The 18,752-nt window shown below is 37.6% G+C and overlaps 1 protein-coding gene across 2 annotated transcripts; it reads left to right on the top strand.

The window, feature by feature from the left end:
* Positions 1-110: 110 nt before the first annotated feature.
* Positions 111-17,017, top strand: LOC140933974 (inositol polyphosphate-5-phosphatase A-like). 2 transcript variants are annotated; one of them, XM_073383661.1, is made up of 19 exons: positions 111-272; positions 646-687; positions 796-899; positions 1,052-1,142; positions 6,232-6,295; positions 6,519-6,550; positions 7,419-7,490; positions 9,043-9,095; positions 9,737-9,800; positions 10,002-10,057; positions 10,286-10,370; positions 11,667-11,762; positions 11,962-12,110; positions 12,430-12,480; positions 12,787-12,847; positions 13,257-13,319; positions 14,311-14,362; positions 14,889-14,929; positions 15,467-17,017. In XM_073383661.1, the coding sequence occupies exons 1-18, from the start codon at positions 210-212 to the stop codon at positions 14,909-14,911; spliced, it is 1,221 nt and encodes a 406-aa protein (XP_073239762.1). In that variant the 5' UTR covers positions 111-209; the 3' UTR covers positions 14,912-14,929; positions 15,467-17,017. The 2 variants fall into 2 exon arrangements, with proteins under 2 accessions (XP_073239762.1, XP_073239761.1); XM_073383660.1 differs by lacking the exon at positions 14,889-14,929 and having other exon boundaries at positions 112-272.
* Positions 17,018-18,752: the final 1,735 nt, after the last annotated feature.

The raw sequence follows: 18,752 nt of genomic DNA, 5'->3' as shown, positions 1-18,752 counted from the left end.
ATTCGTGTTTTGTGAGATAAGTTTCTCTACTGTGGTCGGAAAACCTTCGGAAACACGCTGAACACGGTCGTACCGGCAAGTAAAAGTATCCCAGAAGCCCTAACTGGCGCGAAAAGGAAACGGAAAGGCGCTAAGTAAAGACTTATTGCGAAACGACGGAGCGTAAATATGCGGAGGATTGCTGAATTCGCCTCAATGGACAGGTGAAAATGGGAGAGCACTTAGTTCCAGTGCTACTAATAACAGCGAACGTCGGTTCAGTTTTTGAAAATGTGAGTAACCTAAAAAACTCTAATGTTTTTTTCTCCAAAGTTACGCAAAATACGACACCGTGATGTTGTTACGGGGATTGAATACGTACGTATCTTGTTGAAAATTTTACCGGTTTCAAGCAAGTGTAATCTATCGTTAATAGATCACATTGCAAAAGTTGATATGTTGTCATTTTCCTTCAATCAAATTGTTTTATAGTAATAATATATAAACATTTAAGCTAAAGGCTCAACTCTACGAAAGTCAAAAACGAGCGACGTGAGCTCGATTGTTTTGCTTTTGCGTGTTGTTTACAAAAGGAGGCTACTTTTATTTATTCCCATGTCGGCAATTATACTTTTTTATACCTTGTAATTTTCCATTTTGTTACAGCGTGGTGGTTTGGAGGAGCGCTGGATTCGCGAAACCTTGTCGGTAAGTTACGTTTTGTTCTGTGAGGTTACACGGCGCTGGCTTTTGAGTTATCTTTAGCAAATTTTAAACTTTCTTTATTGTTAATGGATGTGGGGTTTTGGTTATCAGACAATAACAAGATTGAAGCCTAAGTTCGTGGCTTTGCACTTTCAAGAAAGTGGAGGTAAAGAATCTGGCGAAGAATCATTGCAAAACGTGAAGGAGTTCGTGAGGTACAAGTCAATTTTTTAAGCTTATATTTTTCGATTAATTTAAGTCATTATTGAACTCAAATTTTCCAGGTCTGCTGTTAGAAAATTTTAATGTCTTTGGTTAGAATTCCTTCGATCGAACTCTGAATCCAAATGTTTTGCCTCATTTTAAGAATCTTCCTTGGTCAGTCTCAAGTGAAGGAAAAATTTGACAGAGCTCGTGCGTGGTTTGATCAAGATTATCACGTACAAGAACGTTACACGGTGTGTAGGTTATATTTAATTAAAAGTCAAATTGCTTTCCTTTGTTTCTCCTGCTCCCTGCATAGTTTAATCCCTTATTATTGTTAAATATCCATTATGGAAACTTTCTTAACATATTAAAGTTTGTATCTCCTTCAAAGAAAATGGAAATGCTACCGCTGTCAGTGGATTGAAAATATTGTGGCGAATTTAAGCTTATACATGTATATTTATTACAAAGTTGTATTTTTGGGCTACATTCTTAGCAATAAGTTTTATTATTATTATTATTCATGATTATTTAGCGTTATAAATGTTGTTTAGTTGTTAAAAATACTTTAAAAGGACCAGTATGCTGGTTTGTAAATAGTCAAATAGATTATTTCTTTAAGTTATTCAAGAGTTTTATGATGTAAACGTATTTACATTGTCTGAATTTATTTTAACAACAAATTAGTTCCTGTGTAAAAAGAAACCCTTAATCCATAGCAACCACTGTTCTGCACGTTATTTTCAACAGTCCCACAAAATGTAACTTGCTCAAAATATTTATCCTTAATGCTTCATGCTTTTATTACTGTTCACACATTGTTGTAATTTTTAGTCTGGATGCATTTTTCTTAAAAAAGCCTTTAAGTCCTATATTTTTAAGAAAGAGTCGGTCACACAGGAATTCATGATAGCGCAAAATTTTTCTCGGCGATGTGGGCGAAAGGGATTTAGTCTTTTACTATTGATCTGTGCAACTGTTGATTCTAAAACTGAGATTCCTGACCAGTGACTGCTTTATACAGTATGCCTTCTTTTAGAGAAGTCAGAGATATGTTGCTTTTTGCTCACAGTGAAAATTTGATCAATGATGAAGAATGTTTGCTGTTGTATTATTTGAACAAGTCAAGCAACCTTGACCTTCTCTATATGGCACTGTGATCAATTTGATCTTGATCTTTTAACTGACGATGAATGCAAGTCAGAGTTTAGATTCTACAAGAAAGATGTTTACCTTTTTGCTGAAGTGTTGCAGGTGCCGGATCAAATTAGATGCTATAACTGTGTTGTAGTTGATGGAATTGAAGCTCTGTGCATTTTTCTTAAGGGATTTACATATCCTTGTTGATATCTCGATATGCTGTCTAGATTTGCAAGACCAGTTCTGCAACTTTGTATGAAATCTTACCAAGTGATGTATTTTATTTATCAAACTCACCACCACCGTTTAAAGAATTTTAACCAACCATGTCTCTCTCAAGCCAGCCTTCAGAACTATGCAGAAGTAATTCATGTGACGGGAGCTCCACTTCAAATCTGCAGAGGATTTATTGATTGTACAGTTAAGCCAGTTTCAGTTGGCAACATCATCATTATCAACTGATTTTTTCATTACTGCTGTTGTTGCTGCAGCTCACCTTGCTGTTGAAGCTGTCTCTGAATGGATTGCTGCATAGTGCTGACAGCCTCAATCATGTGGGCCTGTTGTTGTCTCATACTTCTCTGTTCCATTAGTTGGTCCTCTTGCAATTTCCTCTTCATCTGTAACCCCTCTTTCTTCACCTCCATCTCTTTTTCTGATTTGTCTTCAAGATACATAAGCGTACCTGTACCGAATCACCAGTTGTTTCTACCCTTGGGTGTGTCAGTGTCTTCTTTGCCATTCAAAAGCTTTCTTTTCGTGTGGGCAAAAGTTTTGAGGGATTCCTGATGCATCTCTTTGCCTGTTTTCTGGTTTTTCTCAGTCTTTCCTTTTTTGTTTGAGTCTTCACTGCCGTACTGCTTCTCAAACTCTTTTTCTTTCTTGATGATTTACTCCAAAGTTGCTTCAACTGGGGTCAATTCGGGAGGTGCTATACCAGAACCCTGTTCCTGCTCTTGTATCTATTACAGGACGTGGGACTTAATGTAGGAACATCTGTATCTTGTATCAATCTCGGACAGCTCTTTGGTCAACATTCATGTTAAGTGGCTTAATCTGCTTTAAATTCTCAGTAATTAACCTGCGACCATGCTTTTCCACTCTCTTTTGTCCTTGGTTGAAATCTAAATGGCCCCATTGGTAGAATTTGCTTACAAAGGGCTTTGTCTTTTTCACACGTCCAAGTCACAGCAGATACCCTAAATAAAAAAAATGAAGAACAGTGAATTGGAAGTAGTTTTATGGTGAGATGTTTGACAGGGCCTTTAAATTAATGTTTTCCCCTTCCACAATTGTTACTACAACAAAGTGGCTGCGACTTACTGTACCGCTCAAAAGTAAGTTACCACCCTCTTCACACGATTCCTGTAGCACAGGACATGATTCTCGTAACATGCGATGGCCTAAAAATTGTAAGTACATTAATTGTGTCATGGCCAAAATTCTTGAAACGTCATGATCAGGTGCACTATCATTACACTGCCGAAAATGATGGCAAGCTAAAAGAAAGCTTCTTGAAAGAAACTTTAATAACACCAAATCTAATGCCCGTTTTCCTCAGTCTTTGGGGTAATGCTAAGCAAAATTTCTAGTTGGTTTCTCACTGGAGGTGTCATCAGTTTATGCCAAAAATTGCTGCTTCAATGATTCCCACGTTACTCAATTCTAATAGCACGCAACGCAATTCCCATTGCGCTCACTCTTGAAATAGTTTTTCAAAAGTCGAAGAGAAGTTTCGTATCTCCACATGGCCATGCAAGACAGAAAAGTGAAGTCGTGAACAAAATACACATGCGAATTACTGATAAATATTTCAGAAGTATATGTTTATATAATCAGGGATCCACATTCCCAGTACATTTTCCCTGTGTTCTGATTACTTCTCATCATCTTAAAACTTTTAGAATAATGGAGAATAACAAGCAGCTTTCGTCTGCTATGAAATCGTAAGTTTGGGCGTCATCTTTCATGGCGCAGTATTTTCTACGAAACGATGACAGGCTCAGTTTTTTTGTGAATTACTGCATTCAGGGGCCATTCGTCAAAAACAAGACAGCATTTATTAAGATGCAGCATTTTTTAAAAAGGCGTTTTGTTGCCTTTGGCAAAAATAAAGGTGAAGTAGAAGCCGGTGCCTGATACACATTAAGATGTGGCATTTTTATGAGACGTTTCACTGCCTTCAACGGAAAAAAGGTGATGCAGGAGCCGCTGCCTTTTATGCTGTAAAACATAAGTGCACCATCTTGACTTCATGTTCATGGCAGACGGACTGACCGTGGCAACCCTTAAAACGTAAATAAACTGTGTTTAGCCTGTTGTACATAAGAGTATAGTTAAAACCCTTTCTTAGTTATTATAACGGAAATAACATGCTTATCAGAACTGTTCAAGTTGCACACAATTTCTTTAATTTTTTCACAATTCTGCACTTTTGTCCGGGCAACTCAAATTGTAATCGGGCAAGTATGCCATCAGGCTTACTTGCCCCGCTGACGACTGTGAGAAAAAATGAAATCCCTGTATACTGAAATAAGTTTGCTCGGTTGTAAAATAGAATATTTAGTTACATTTACTGTGAAATTATGAGCTTTTACAGATGCACTAGTTATGACGAGATGTAATGACATTTAGGTTCACCTTATTTTTGTGTTGGCCCTTGTTCTGCTGTAACTTTTGCTGCTCCTGCACCATTCATCTATGGATTTATTTCATACACACATTATTATAAGATGTACAAAATTGATAAGGTTTATTTTCAATAAAATGTATAGCTTATGATCTTTGAACAGCCAGAATTCATGTCCGTGTAGCCTCATATTAAAGAACCACCTGCTGACAGCTCACAGATATTTAACTCTTTCAAAAGTTTCATTCTTAAATCAGTGGAAACAAAACCACGTCTGTTTTCTGGGTGTAAAATAAATTAACTTACATTGATCACCTTGTGTTCATTTCAAGATGCGCATTTCAATTAGTCAAGCAAAAATCGGTCAACTTGAAGTTGAAAGTCCGCGTTAAACACATCAGGTTGGAAACTATGATGAACAACCTGAATTTAGTGTCCATGGAGCAGTAAATGAAGCTTCCCTTCATCACTGCTAAAGTCCCTATTGTTTCTCCAGCCAGGTTCAGGTTACTGTTGAGACTTTGTTTTGTTCTCGCAGTTGTGCCTATTCAGCATCTTTAGATTATTCATGGCCTCCAAATATTTTAAAACACACATTTTCTTGACTTTTTATCAGCCATAAAATACATCTGTTAGCCCTTTTTCTCCTTTTTACAGACCAAATGACAGATTTCCCTGTACTACCATCTCTTATACTTCAGCTGGTGAACTCCCTACCCTTTCATATACCTGAAGCCTGAAAACTTACCCCTTTTGGGCGGTGACTCTATGTATAGGCCATTGTAGGGAGGTTGCCAGGGGCTCACCCACTCATTAATGCAAGTGTGAAAACCTGTTGGGTGAGTGGAATATTTAGATTATTTGCCCAGTTTGGCTTGGGAAATTTTCAGCTTAAGGAAAATATAACTGTCTGTAAACAACCCTATCAAGTACATGCAAATTTCCCACTTTCATAAATACAGAACTGATTAAGTGACAACTTCATAAAGTACCTTCTTATAGTCAAGATACTGCTGGTAAAAAAAAACAAGCAGTGCTAATGATCTTTCTTTCCTTGCATGGTTTCTATTTGAAGAACTGTTGATACAGTGTATTTTATATTTACCTGGAGTATCTAAAACTCCCAACAAACGAATTTGAAAGAAACCCCTTAAAAAGCAGATGCTAGACTGCATTAAAGATGGTTAAAGATAGTCTGTCAAAACAATACTTCCAGCAACACCACATAAAAATAACAGCAATGGAACAGTTGTTTCCTTTACTCTGCTTGATTTGATTTAACTTGGTTTGGGAGGGGGGAAGTGTATTTGGCAAGTGAACATGCATCTGTGTGAGTACAATGTACATCTGTTTGGAAATGAGATTGGGATGCTACAGTATATTGCGGCAGTATACCATTGTATTGATGGAATATGAGTACATGTACATCCTCAAATCTTTCAAATTTTGTCAGCACCAGCTAGTTATGAAGAATGAGTCAGGGGATTATAAAGCCAATCAAAAATGACAATAAGCTTGTGATGGGTACTTATCAGATTTGTTTGATTGTACTTATATTTCTTTATAAACAGGCACTTGGTTGTATTTATCTGATCAGCAAGTCTTTAGATGATGTTTCACTTTGGGATTTTGAAGGTACTGCTTGGTTACTGATGGCACCTTTTTTCATTCAAACTGAGTTGTTACTAGTGCATGACTACGAAGTATCTCTGTCTGTTTTTCAGCTTGTCAGTGAGTTTTTAAGTACAACGTAGACACAGTTTCCTTTATGTTGCAGCTTAATTAGTGTTTGTGTCAGTAAAGTACTCACGAAAATCACTTTTTTATTTCTGTTTTTTTTTTTAACAATGCATACAAGATTGTACATTCAAGAGGATCATTGCTGAAGAAGTAAGTACAGAATCAGCCAGCTGGGTTTTTTATTGTGTAAAATGTGCTGTAGGACAGCACAAAACGTAGCCCCGCAGTTTTTCTTTTTTCTCTTTCTTAAGCCAAAGACTGAAAAAAATCGCTTTTTTCCTGTGATAATTTGGTTGTTACCATTGATTGAGGTTGATATCCCTGTAGTGTATATGTACAGTGTATGCATAAATAATGTTGTTGGTGGTTGGGTATTCAGGCTCTGTGTGCTGAGCTACAGAGACAGGCATGTGAGTGTTAATGAAGAAAGATATAAATAGTAAATTGTACATATCTCATTATCCACTCCCCTCAGGGCTTTTCAGGGATCATTTACAACACTGGTTGGGGGACTTTGCCAGACTGCTCAAGGTGCAGCTTACAAGTAATGAAGGAATGAGTAATGATGCCCCCATACATGAGTGTGAAAGTGAGATAGACCACTACAGTACACCGGGCACTACGTGCCCTACTCTTTATGAAGAGTGAGTGGGTTCTTTAACGTCCCGCAGATTTATTACATGTGTAAGGGTTTGTGAGACGGGGCCTACGGTTTATCGTCCTTATCCAAGAAGACTAGAAATTCTAACCGTTTGCAGATGTTATTACAAAGGCAACACTTTCTCCTCAGTTATTTAAAGACCTTGAGTGTTGGTCCAGCTGGGGCTTGAACCTACGGCCTCCCGCTTAAGTAGCAGACCTAGGCTTATCCCATTGAGCTAACCCGGTGAGAGAGATGTATAATTGGGGGAACAACCAGTAACTGAGAAATAACAAGCTTGATTTCTGTTTTTGGATTTTTTCCTTGTCTAATACCTGTGTAAGGAACATTTTAATAAACTTTATATGTACTTTACAGATTAGCATAGGAAGTCTAACAGATGTCCCCTTTTTAGAAAAGGAAAAATTTCCTCTGGACTTTTTTCCAAAGGTATGTATGTGGTTTGAGCCCAGTCGATATTAGCTGGCAGCCAGCAATTTTTACATGTCAGGGCTGTGCTGTTGCAGTACCCACTGGCCCCTGGGGCCTTTCTTTTGCCCCTGGGTGATAGAAATCCTACATGCTGGGCATCCAGAATTTCACTGTATCGGACCACTGGACTCCCTTCAATTGTTTATGAACTACAGCCTTGAGTAGTATTAATGAAAAACCACACAAATTTAGGCAGGTTCTTCCACCTGCTTATTATCCAGTTATCCCTTTTACCATTGTTAAACTTTTTGATTGGGCGATTCCAGAAAATATCCATACCATACCACGGACGGCTTTTAGGATTTCCGAAGGGGAGGGGGGGTTCACGATTATGGAATTCTGAGGGCATGGGGGGTATTTACAATTGGAAATCCGAAGGCATGGGGGAATTCCACGGGTGGCATTTCTGGAGTAGAAAGTGTAGAATGAGTTCCTTGAAAACGCTATTGTTGTGGACTTTTGTAGTTCGTAAATAAACCACGAACGTTTGACCGCGGAAGTAGAAGACAAGCACCGATAGATCAGACACGTGTTTACGCTCTTAACTTATAGAAGTGAACAGTAGAATGTGGGTTTCACATTAACCTTGATGAATTTCTTGTCACATGAAAAAAAACTGAATATGTATCTTACTGCTTGCAAGTTTCTTGTTGCTCCCGTCAGATGAACAGTAAAAAAACTCGCACCAGTCCCTGGCTTACAAGGAACGCCTGTCAGATTTGAACACTTTTCGTGCACACTACATGACGTATAAAAGGACGCAACACGACTCGACGGTATATTTGACCGCCGAAAGATTTTAACAGTCTGAATTTGAGCTATTTTGCTTTGTAAACGTCAAAACAGCACAAGAAAACAAAGAGGAGTAAAATTACCGTTAGTGTTGTTTATTTTTATAGCCAAATTCGGACCTAAAAAGAAGTTTGCCCAGCCTGGCTACTAGCGGTAGGTTTTTCTTGTCGCTGAAGAGTAAAGCTTGTCGCCTGACGCCGCTAGATCACAGCCTTGAGGAGGCATAAATTCATGTTCGTTTGTCCATATAGGCATTGCCAAGTCGAAAATGTAGTTCCAAAAAAACGGAAATTCTGAAGGGTAGGGGGGGGTTCACGATTATGGAATTCTGAGGGCATGGGGGGGTAACACATTTTGGAATTTCCGAAGGCAACGGGGGGTTGAAACATGGAAGCCGTCCGTGGTTGGGTATGGATATTTTCTGGAATTGCCCATTGGGCTGTGGTTTATAATCTATACAACAGTGGCAATTATTTGTTATGTACCTTGTATTGAGCTTGTATTAACTTTTGTAAGCTACTATTAAAGCATTAGTTCATTACACTGTTGTCATGAGTTTTTTCGCAAAGAGTAAATTCACATGCTGATGAACAGCTCCAGATTCTCCCTTTGCATGTACACTGTTGACTAGAGATTGTACTGGTTGGGAGGCAAGTCCCCTTGTCTTTTTATCTTTGAGCTTTATTGTTTAGTAATATTTTTTGTGTCTCCTTTTTAGTTTAAATGGTCACGCAAAGGCTTTATGAGAACCAGGTGGAAAATAAACAAGTGGTAAATGACACTATTGTCAGTACATTTGTAACATTTTATTATTAAGAAATACACTAACTTTTTATATTCTCGCAAGCATGTGTTTTCACTGGTGTGATAATTTGTATCATAAACACAAAGTATTATAATTCATGTCTATTACATGAAGTGGGCCCGGGCCCTGAGTTTTAAATATGCACACATTTTGAATAAATAACACTTTTCTTGCTGGTTCATATAATGTGACAAGAGTCTTTACAGCATGCAAATTATTTTATCATTTTCCATTGTCCAAATCGGTTACAATGTACATCTAGTGCTGACAAATTGCTAGAGGCAGGTGAAATGACCTGACCACAGGCTGGCCATGTCATCATAATTGGCCTTTAAAAAAGGGTTGTCGTCTTTACACGAAAGGCTTTAAAGGTTGTACTTGGTGTACATTTTGGGTAAAAGGGCATAAAGTTCGAAATCTCTAGAAGTGGGAGTAAGTAAAACCTGGGAGTAAAGTAATGTGATCCATGTCTGTTTGGATATAGTGACATTGTGACAATAGCATTTAGGCTGAAGTTTTGATTTTTATCACTATAATGGTAAAAAGCCCATAAATTTCCATCTGTTTTGTTACTTGAGTTCAGTGAGTGTTAATGTTTACATTGCAGTGTGTTTGATTTACTGAATATTCACCTTTTTCATGATGCTTCAAATTTGGTGTCCGTAGAGATGGTAGGAACAATTTTTTGCTTTTGTAATATGTCAGTTCTCATCAAATGATATCATTTATTTAAACGTGGCACTTTCTTTGTCTTTTGTTTAAATTACAACATCTAACTTGATAATAAATTAAATATATTAACCACAGCATTTATGAATATGAGTTTTAATATCAGTTTCGTGTTTTGACTTTCTTGCTTCAATGCCTTTCAGACTCCTTCTGAGTACACTAAAAATCGTAAGAGAGCTCTGGATCATGTGCTTGATAGGTTAGTTGACACATCTACCATCAAATAAAAATTATTACATCTAACAAATGAAACCTTGTATTCTGGTACTCGTAAGAGGAGTCATTTGCTCCCAAGTCAGACCTAAAATAATTATCTTGGCCTGTGGAATGAAAAGAATTTTATAGTGTGACATTAGGGCCCTCAGAAATGGCAAGGTACAGTTATGGTGCCCTCATTTTTATGCATATATCAATCTTTTTTTGTCAGATTACACCATAGCTGCCTTCCTATGGCTCCTCATGTGTTATTTGGTGACTTCAACTTCAGACTTGATAACAAAAGGGTGGTCGAGGTATGGTACCACCTGTACATTGTTTATATTGCAGCTGTACGGTACAATATAAAATGTTCTATGTTTTAAACACAAGGCCCAGAGAGAGATTTTCTGAGAAATAGAGGAAAACCAATCGAAGGGTGCCTATGGCTACTCGAGGATTAATTACTGTAGAAATGAAAGCTGATAATGAACTTGCGATTAGTCTATACCAGTATATTTCACGTCTGTCAAAAAATGAAAATATGTTGTAAGATAAAAACAAAACAAGACGAATAAAAAAAATGTAAAAAAAAGTTTGCTATGGTGGAAGTCGAACTCCATGCCTTCAATGTGTTTGGTCAACGCATAATCTATTGCGCCAGGACAACTAATGTTAAACAGAATTGTTGATTTCATTATCTTTATCACTTTTGCCCATGAAATTCTGCTGTATGACAGTGGTTAAAGCTGGTTGAGCCTTATTTATGAAGGACTGAAAGATATTTTGGAGGAAAACAAGCATGGTTTTGACGGTTAAAGCCGTACTTAAACTCATTTCGTTGCATTTGAAGAACATATGTCCAACAAAGCAATATTAAGTGTCTTGCTAAACTGTCGCAAAGTCTCTTGCTGACGGAGTTGTACAGCTTGCAATTCTCTGCATTAACCCGAGGAGATTCAATTACGATTCAGCAGCAGTAAACATTTCCTTTCTTATTCAGCCATAGAAACATTTTATTTCAGAATGTTATTTCCCTAAAAATCATGAGATTGGGGGTCAAGTTTAGAGAAAAGTTAAGCAAGCCATGCGTGTCACAGCTTTCTAAGTGGAAGCTGTGTTATGATTGCTTGAAATACTATCCATCCTAATTGGCTAATTACATGGAACTTCCGGTTTCGAGTGAGTGACAAATTTACATACAGATTCCCCACAATATTCGTGGATAATCCCTGAGTAAAAAGGGGATTCTCTGATGAGAAGAGAATCCTCTAATTATCACCCTTACATTTGCAGAATGAACATCAAGAAGTTTACTATCTCTGTATATTAATTCTCTTTGAATTTTTTGTGTGTTGTTTTAATTGGACTCTGTTTAAATTAGCCATGCCATAACAGATGTTCCTGTATAAATTAATAAATACATGTAAATAAATAAATAAACATTCATAATAATTTAACAAGTCATTTTGCACTGTCTCTACAGTGAAGATATTCAATTCTTAAATAATTTTGCTTGTTTAAACTGTAAGGAGTTCTTTATTTTTTACCATGTTTGCAGTAGAGCTGGTTGAAGTGTTTTAATGTTTTTCCTGTGCTTTTTTATTTTGTAGTCTCTCTGTGCTGGGCTACCACAACAGCACATCAGAAAAGATGGTGAGAGTAGTACATCAAAGATAATATTTAGAGACAGAAAAAAGGCTGACAAGGTATATACTGCAGTTTATGCTACTTGTTCCACAATAATTATGGAACCAGGATAATTACAGTGTATATGGCTCTAAATAAAACAACAACGGAGAAACTTTTTACCCTTTTCCATCCTACGTATTTACATGTAGAGCTTAAGATTGATATGTTTATTAATGACATCTTAAAGGTGAACTGCATGTGTTCTTAATTTTTCAGGTTTTTCTTACACTAGAACCTAGAATTTTCAAGTTTCACGATGAGAGTATCTTTCGATATCATAATGGAAAGAAGTTTTCAAAATACAACAGAGAGTTTGATGCCTTCCAGGACAGATTGTTTGAATATAACATTTCATTTATTCCCAGGTACAAATTGTGTTGTTTGGTAAAGACTGCAGTGTTTCTCTGCATGTGTATTTCAGCAATTTTAAATGAATCAGTCAGATAACTGTAGGCCCTTATAATCAACGTATTTTATTTTCAAACTTACAGTTTATATTCTTAATAATTTACTGTCCATCAATCTTAGTCAGCTTTCCAACCACATTAAATGTCAAATTTCTCATCATTGAGAAACAGCCTTTGCCTACATGTGCATCAAGGAAAGAGGAAATTTATGTTATTATTAAAAAAATGGTTACAGTCAACTAAATGATGTGATATTTATAGCTGTATTTTTTTTCAGTTATCCTTTCAGTGAAAATGTTAAAGAAACAACTGTTTATGGGGATTCAAGGTACCAAAAAATGCAGTTTACTCATTCGTTGTTTGTTTTCCTTCTTTTCCGTTTTTTAACCTAGCATTTTACATAACATTTTTATTGTATAACCAGTGGTTTTACCAATGACACTATTGTTCTACTTCCTATGGCGTTTCCCTAAATAGTCACTCAGTGGGATGCCGAGTTGAGCCTTACGGTACCCTGCGGCAAAATACAACTGACTTCCCAGAGTCGGCTGCACTGTATTATGTTCATTTGGTATTCATGCATTATTATGAGCATAGTACTAATTCCAGACATTCTTTTTCAACAATAATTTAGATGTCCATCATGGTGTGACAGAATCTTCTTGAGTCATTGTTGGAAAGCACTGATAGTGGAGGTTGGTCTCTGTGCACAGTTGTAACTATTGTCACATTAAACCAATTGTCATACGAGAGGTGCGCATGTTCTTGACTGACGGTAAGGTGGGGCAAGGTTTGATGGCCGAAGACTGGCTTTGGTGCAACGTAACACAGTTTAGTTCCACTGGTGCACAACATTTTGTTTCACTGCTGATGTTCCTGTTATCAATGACTTTACTGCAGTTTTGCCCCAACTTATCAACCTAGCCTGGGGCAAGCAGTATTATTATAATACGTAAAATTACTTCAGAATGTGTAACCTGCGTAGATTCAGAATGTTTGTTTTGTCAGTCACATACACACGTTGTTGCCAGATTATTTTGATGTACGATAACGAGTCTTGCATTGGCATCATACAGCATTATTTGTGTTTATCTTAAACTGTAGAGGAAAAGCTTTCCAGTGGTGTATGACATGATAGGAAAACAAACCTGCATGGGTGACCACAAGGTAAATAAGATTTAGAATAAGGGTCAAGCTGACCAAACAGAAAAAATCCCAATGCAGTGCACATCAGGTTGCATCTTGAAAGTCTCTTTATAGAATCGCAACAATTGCATTTACTTTTAAGAAACTAGTAGTTTCCAGTGGAAAGTGAAGTGCTGCGAGTAAAGCATGACATTTCAAATAATCTGAATCAGTTGCAGCTAAACCACCACGCACACGTTTTGGGATCTGACAGTCTTTATCACAGCGAGAACACTTAAACGCAAGTAAATACACCCGAGATAACTGATTAACACAAATACTTAAAACTACAGTCAAATCATATAACAGAATACAAACAACAGAAAGGCCAGAAGACTGTCCGTCGGAGTGGCGTGATGGGAAATCTGCACTATGCTTACAATCTCGCTTCTGAACTCTGCTTGCTTATGCTATAAACTGCGTGCATACCCGAGGAGTTATGCTATTAGAACTAAATTTATAAAACCTATCGCTATCTGGTGACTATCAGCTATATTTGAGTAATTTTACATCCTTAGTGTATTTTGCCGATGGCTTGTTAAAGCCCGTCAGAAGACATGTACGCTACCAAAAGTCTGATTTTGTTTACATTACTTGAATTGAGCGGTAACACAACCTCGTTCCCAGGTTCTCTGTCGCACCCTCATTAAAGTTCTGTTTGATAGATTAGTTACTTCAAGTGACAAGACAAGGGCAATGTGAGGTAAAGAGGAGTAATTAAACAACGCAAATGGTACGCATTTTGGTGGGCACCAGAGTCTGTGTCTGTTAAACTCTTTTAAGGTCCAAAAATACCGTAAAACATGGAAAGTTTTTAAAATTTTTGAAAGTGACAGCTTAGCCTAAGGTCTCTGAAAACTTTAAAAGGGTCATGGAAGAGCTCAAAAGAGTACGAACCAGGCTGGGTAATTATTAATAAATTTAACTGACACAGTTTGTTTCCACATCTTTTCTTTTTTTTTTTACTTCTCAGCCTATATTCTTATTTTTCAAGATGAATTCTTCTGGAGATACCGTAAATCAAGGTTTGTAATTGTTTTATTTGATGAGAAGTATGGCCAACCTTTAATGATATTGGTCTGCCGCGACCTAACCTTCTCACTCACTTAACTAAGAGCATTATTTACATCATAGACTGCGTCAATAACTATCTGTTTACCCTGCTATTGCTCTGTCTCAAATACGCTTTCTTATCCATTATGTCTAACAAGAGTATTGCACATAATAATTAATTTCTGGTTGCTTTTTGTAATTCCTAGGGTTTGAGCCTTACATGTAACATACCTTTAAAAATTATAATAATTGTCGCTTTTAATATAAATTTTAAATGAAATTAATTTTTTCTAGTCTCAGTGCAGTGATTGTCTAGTTGGTTTGTACTTTGTATTGTATATGCTAGTGCTTCTCGATTTTTTTTTTATAATCCTGAGCCTGCGGGCACTTGCCATAGCTTTTAAGGTTGTTTTTGTTTCTACCGCATAACATAACATAAAACCACTGCAACTTACCTGTAATTTAACATCGTACGTGCTAACTTGTTTGATGTCCTAGGTGCATGTTACTCTGAAGGCTGAAAGAAATCTGGGTGTTAGGTTAGTTTGGGCTTTTGTTGCAAAACAGTTCTGGCGAGTTAGTCCTTGTAATGTGCATTACTGAACGTTTCAACGTACTAGGAACAGTCCTTTGTATTGTGTTAATGAATAATTATTGTCAACTGATTCTGGATTAAAATTTGCATGGTAAAATCTGGGGGAAAATGTAACATGAGTGGATCGGGAGAGGCAGTGAAGAAAGGAGTTGGGACCTCCAACAAATTCCATTGACACCGTGGTTGATAGAAAGAATAGATTCCCTTGCCAGAAATTATTTTAAGCTGATGTAAAGTGTTTTATTAGCAGTGAATGTTCCAGTTCTGGACATATTTTCATCTTTCACGTCGAAAACCTACACTTACGAAATTTTATTGAAGCAGTAGTTTTAACTCTCTTTAACACCCCTGTAAGGAGTAAGGTCTTAACCTGTACCTGGCAGTTTGTATTCAGGATTATCCACTACACAAACCACCTTAGTGTAAAACTAAAGATGATGCTTTCTTGAATATTTATGGTGATATTCCTTTTTTCTCACAGCTGGTCTTGTACAGAATGGTGGACCCCTTGAAATTGTCGAGTATCTTACAAGCGTTTAAGAAGTACAGAAGTCGGTTGCTCTGCGCGAGCCCTTGAAGACCTTGATCATCATATCATCATGTCATCAATCTCTACCTCGTCTGATCTTAATGCATCAGCTATTTAACAGTTATTGAATGAGTATGATGAGAAATCGAGGAAAATAGCCTTCAAGATCTGCATAATTCTTCGCATAATACGAAACCCGAATTCATTATTTCTTTTACTATTCACTCGAAATATTAACAAGCTTATCTCCTTGTAGACTTTCTTCAAAACTCTGGCCTATTTCTCGGAACGGTTTCTGAATATTATACAACTGTCTCCCGAAGGAGAGCGGAATAGTAGTATTATATACGAAGACGCGAAGCGTCGAGGTGTTTATCTAGCGCCGTTCACCGACCCTTAAGGGGATAGTTGTTTTAGTATGTACTAAATCAATTGGAGAAAAATGAAGAAAATAACTTTTTGTAAATTACTTAGTAGGAACTTTGTTTACAATTTACAAACATTTCGGGGATTTTGTCAAGTGATTTTTACGACTTTTGTTGCAAATTCAGCATGAAAATTATTTTCTACCTACCATTAAGCATCGACAAGCAAAAGTTCGTCGCTTTTCTGGCATTTCTTTGTACGACTGCTTCATTTATCGCTCAAATTCCATCTTCCGAAAATGTCTCGAAACAAGACGCCATCTTGGCTCCGATCGCAAAACAGTGAATAGCCAATCAAAACGCGCGAAAATTGATATTCACTGATTTGGTAAATACTAAAAAAAGATTTTTTTCTTGTAGATACTCTTCAAAAAGTAGGTAACATTCATCGAGCAACACTTTTTGTTATTCTTGAATTTCTTCCGTTCAGTTTTAGTCCGATATTCCGCTGTTTCGTCTTAGGATAACCGTGAAAACGCCGTCTTTTAGCTCATTCAGGAATAAAAAGCAAGGCTGCCGCGCCTGGGAACGATGCTTCGTGGGCAAAATACCATCGAATCGATGGTATTTTGCTGGCATCCTCCAAATTGGGTCAAGGCCAGCTACCTATGAATTAGGTGGGGCATTTGAGCCAATCAGAAAAGGCGAAATATTTTGAATGTATAATAAAGAGATATAGATTACAGGGAGAACCGTGCAGTCTACAAAGTAGTAGTATCCTCGGCCGGCCATGGACCAGTAACACTGCTACAATAGGTGCTTTAACCTGGTTCAACTTGGGGAGAGCAAGGGACTGCTTTCGTAATGATAGTACTCAGATCCTCTTAGTAATAACAATGATATTCATATGGTGATAAGATTTTGGTGTTGTACTGTCAGGGCGAAGGGGTTCGTCCTTAAAAATTATGGAGGCAGTTTGTCAAGATTCAAAACATTGTGATTTGTGTTTATATTAGATACAAGAGATGTTAATTAATTTTTAAAAATATATATTTTTTGTATATAGAGAACAGACCTTATCATTGTAGGTAAGCGGAACGAATGGGTTGATGGAAAACGTAAATTCGTCTTGTGACAAGCGTTTAAAGCGTAGCTTACTTTGGGTGCGTTCAATTGGCAGTATTCTGGAATAGGAATGCATTCTGGATTAGTCTGGATTAGTCTCTACCCCCAAAATACACCTTTTTTCTGTTTTCAGAATGCTGATTTACTGATCAGGATAACAAACACGGCGTCAACAAACATATCGCTGCGGCACGTAAAAAGGGGGAAATTACACCCAGGGAAATTGACGTATGGGAGATATTTTACCTTGTGTTCTGGAGAATAACATTATATGACCGGCGTGGAGAGACTTCAATATCCTTGTCGCTTTCTTTGTGTATGGAAATATGCCAAAAAACATTCCAGTTCTCTGCTCTAATGGTAGCCTTTCTGCGACGGAGTGACTCGTTTCTCTTAATTTAATGTCGCTTATTGATACCTACCGCGTCCGCCTTGTTCTTTTTTGTCTTGAAAATCAAACGCATGGCGAGAAAAGTGACGTTATCCCGTTTTATTCAGCCACGCATTCTGTTCCTTGTAGCAGAATGTTTGGAATATCTTGAGCGTATTTCGACACTGGATTAGCAGGTCAATAGATAGACTTTCTCAAAGTCCTTTGCTTCCCATTTCCAGTTCGCCCGTTCTCTCGCTCGCTTTGCCGCCGAAAACCTAAAATATTTCTAGCTCGCGCTTCGCGCTCGAGAGAAATTTTAAGCTCGACTTGTGGGCAAGTCTAGTCAATTGAAGGAATTTCCTATACCAGAATAAGAATGCACCCTCAGTGTAGCTGAATTATGGAGGTCCTAATTATAGTTATGTCCTTACAACGACTGATATCACAGACAGTCAGTGGAATTCTTATCTTGAAAAGTTTTGGCCAAGGCTTTATGATCTATCTACCGCGCAGTCAACCCTTCGTCCTTCAACTAATCCTTTTAGGAAGGTTTATTCCGCAGGTAAACCAACGTAAAAACGGAAGTTTTATATTTTGTGTAGTATCTAGAGGTTTATTAAGATAAATATTATTCGCTAGCTAGTAGGACTTTTGAAACCATTATACACTGATGATAAACCGCAACGAGAGGAGACACTTCAGTCATGTACTGAGACTTGGGGTCATTTAGCACTTTTAGGGCCTGTTTACATGGGGGTGGGGGACCCCAGGTAGGTGAGGTAACCTGCTTAGGTGGGTTAACCCGCCTGTCCATACAATCTCTGTTTTTTAATTCATCACGTTTACAGATAGGTGGGGTGACTTGCCGCACGTCACCTCACCTATCTGGGGTACCCCACCTCCATATAAACGGGCCCGTACGGTATCATTGAGAAAAAATCATGCCTGATCGTTTCGGATACATTTTCGGCAATGTTGGTCGTGAAATCTGTCAACTCAAATTATGATTTAGAAAATGACTAAGAATGCTTTCCATTGGTATTTCCGACGAAATCGAAGTTGCGACGAACGCTATAGATGATACGATGATCTTGGAGATCAGAGCGACGATCCCTTTGCCATTGCAATTCTTGTAATCAAGGATGACCAGGCTAGTTGCTCGATGGCAAAAACGAAATCTACCCCAAAGTTGGACAGAAGTGCTATTTACATTACGATTGTTTGATTTGCTTATTAAACCTATTGCATCGATATCGTGGTTAAGGCTAGCTACCATGCAGAAAAATGTTCTTGAGATGCAAGCGACTATTTTGTTAAAAAGCTGAAGAGAAGGAGAAGGCGCGACGGACGTCCGCACTGGTTACCTACAGGAAGG

Source organism: Porites lutea, chromosome 4 (assembly GCF_958299795.1).
Source record: "Porites lutea chromosome 4, jaPorLute2.1, whole genome shotgun sequence".
Classification (NCBI taxonomy): Eukaryota; Metazoa; Cnidaria; class Anthozoa; order Scleractinia; family Poritidae; genus Porites; species Porites lutea.
The sequence above is the reverse complement of the archived record's forward strand: the minus strand, read 5'-3'. Positions and strand labels throughout refer to the sequence as shown.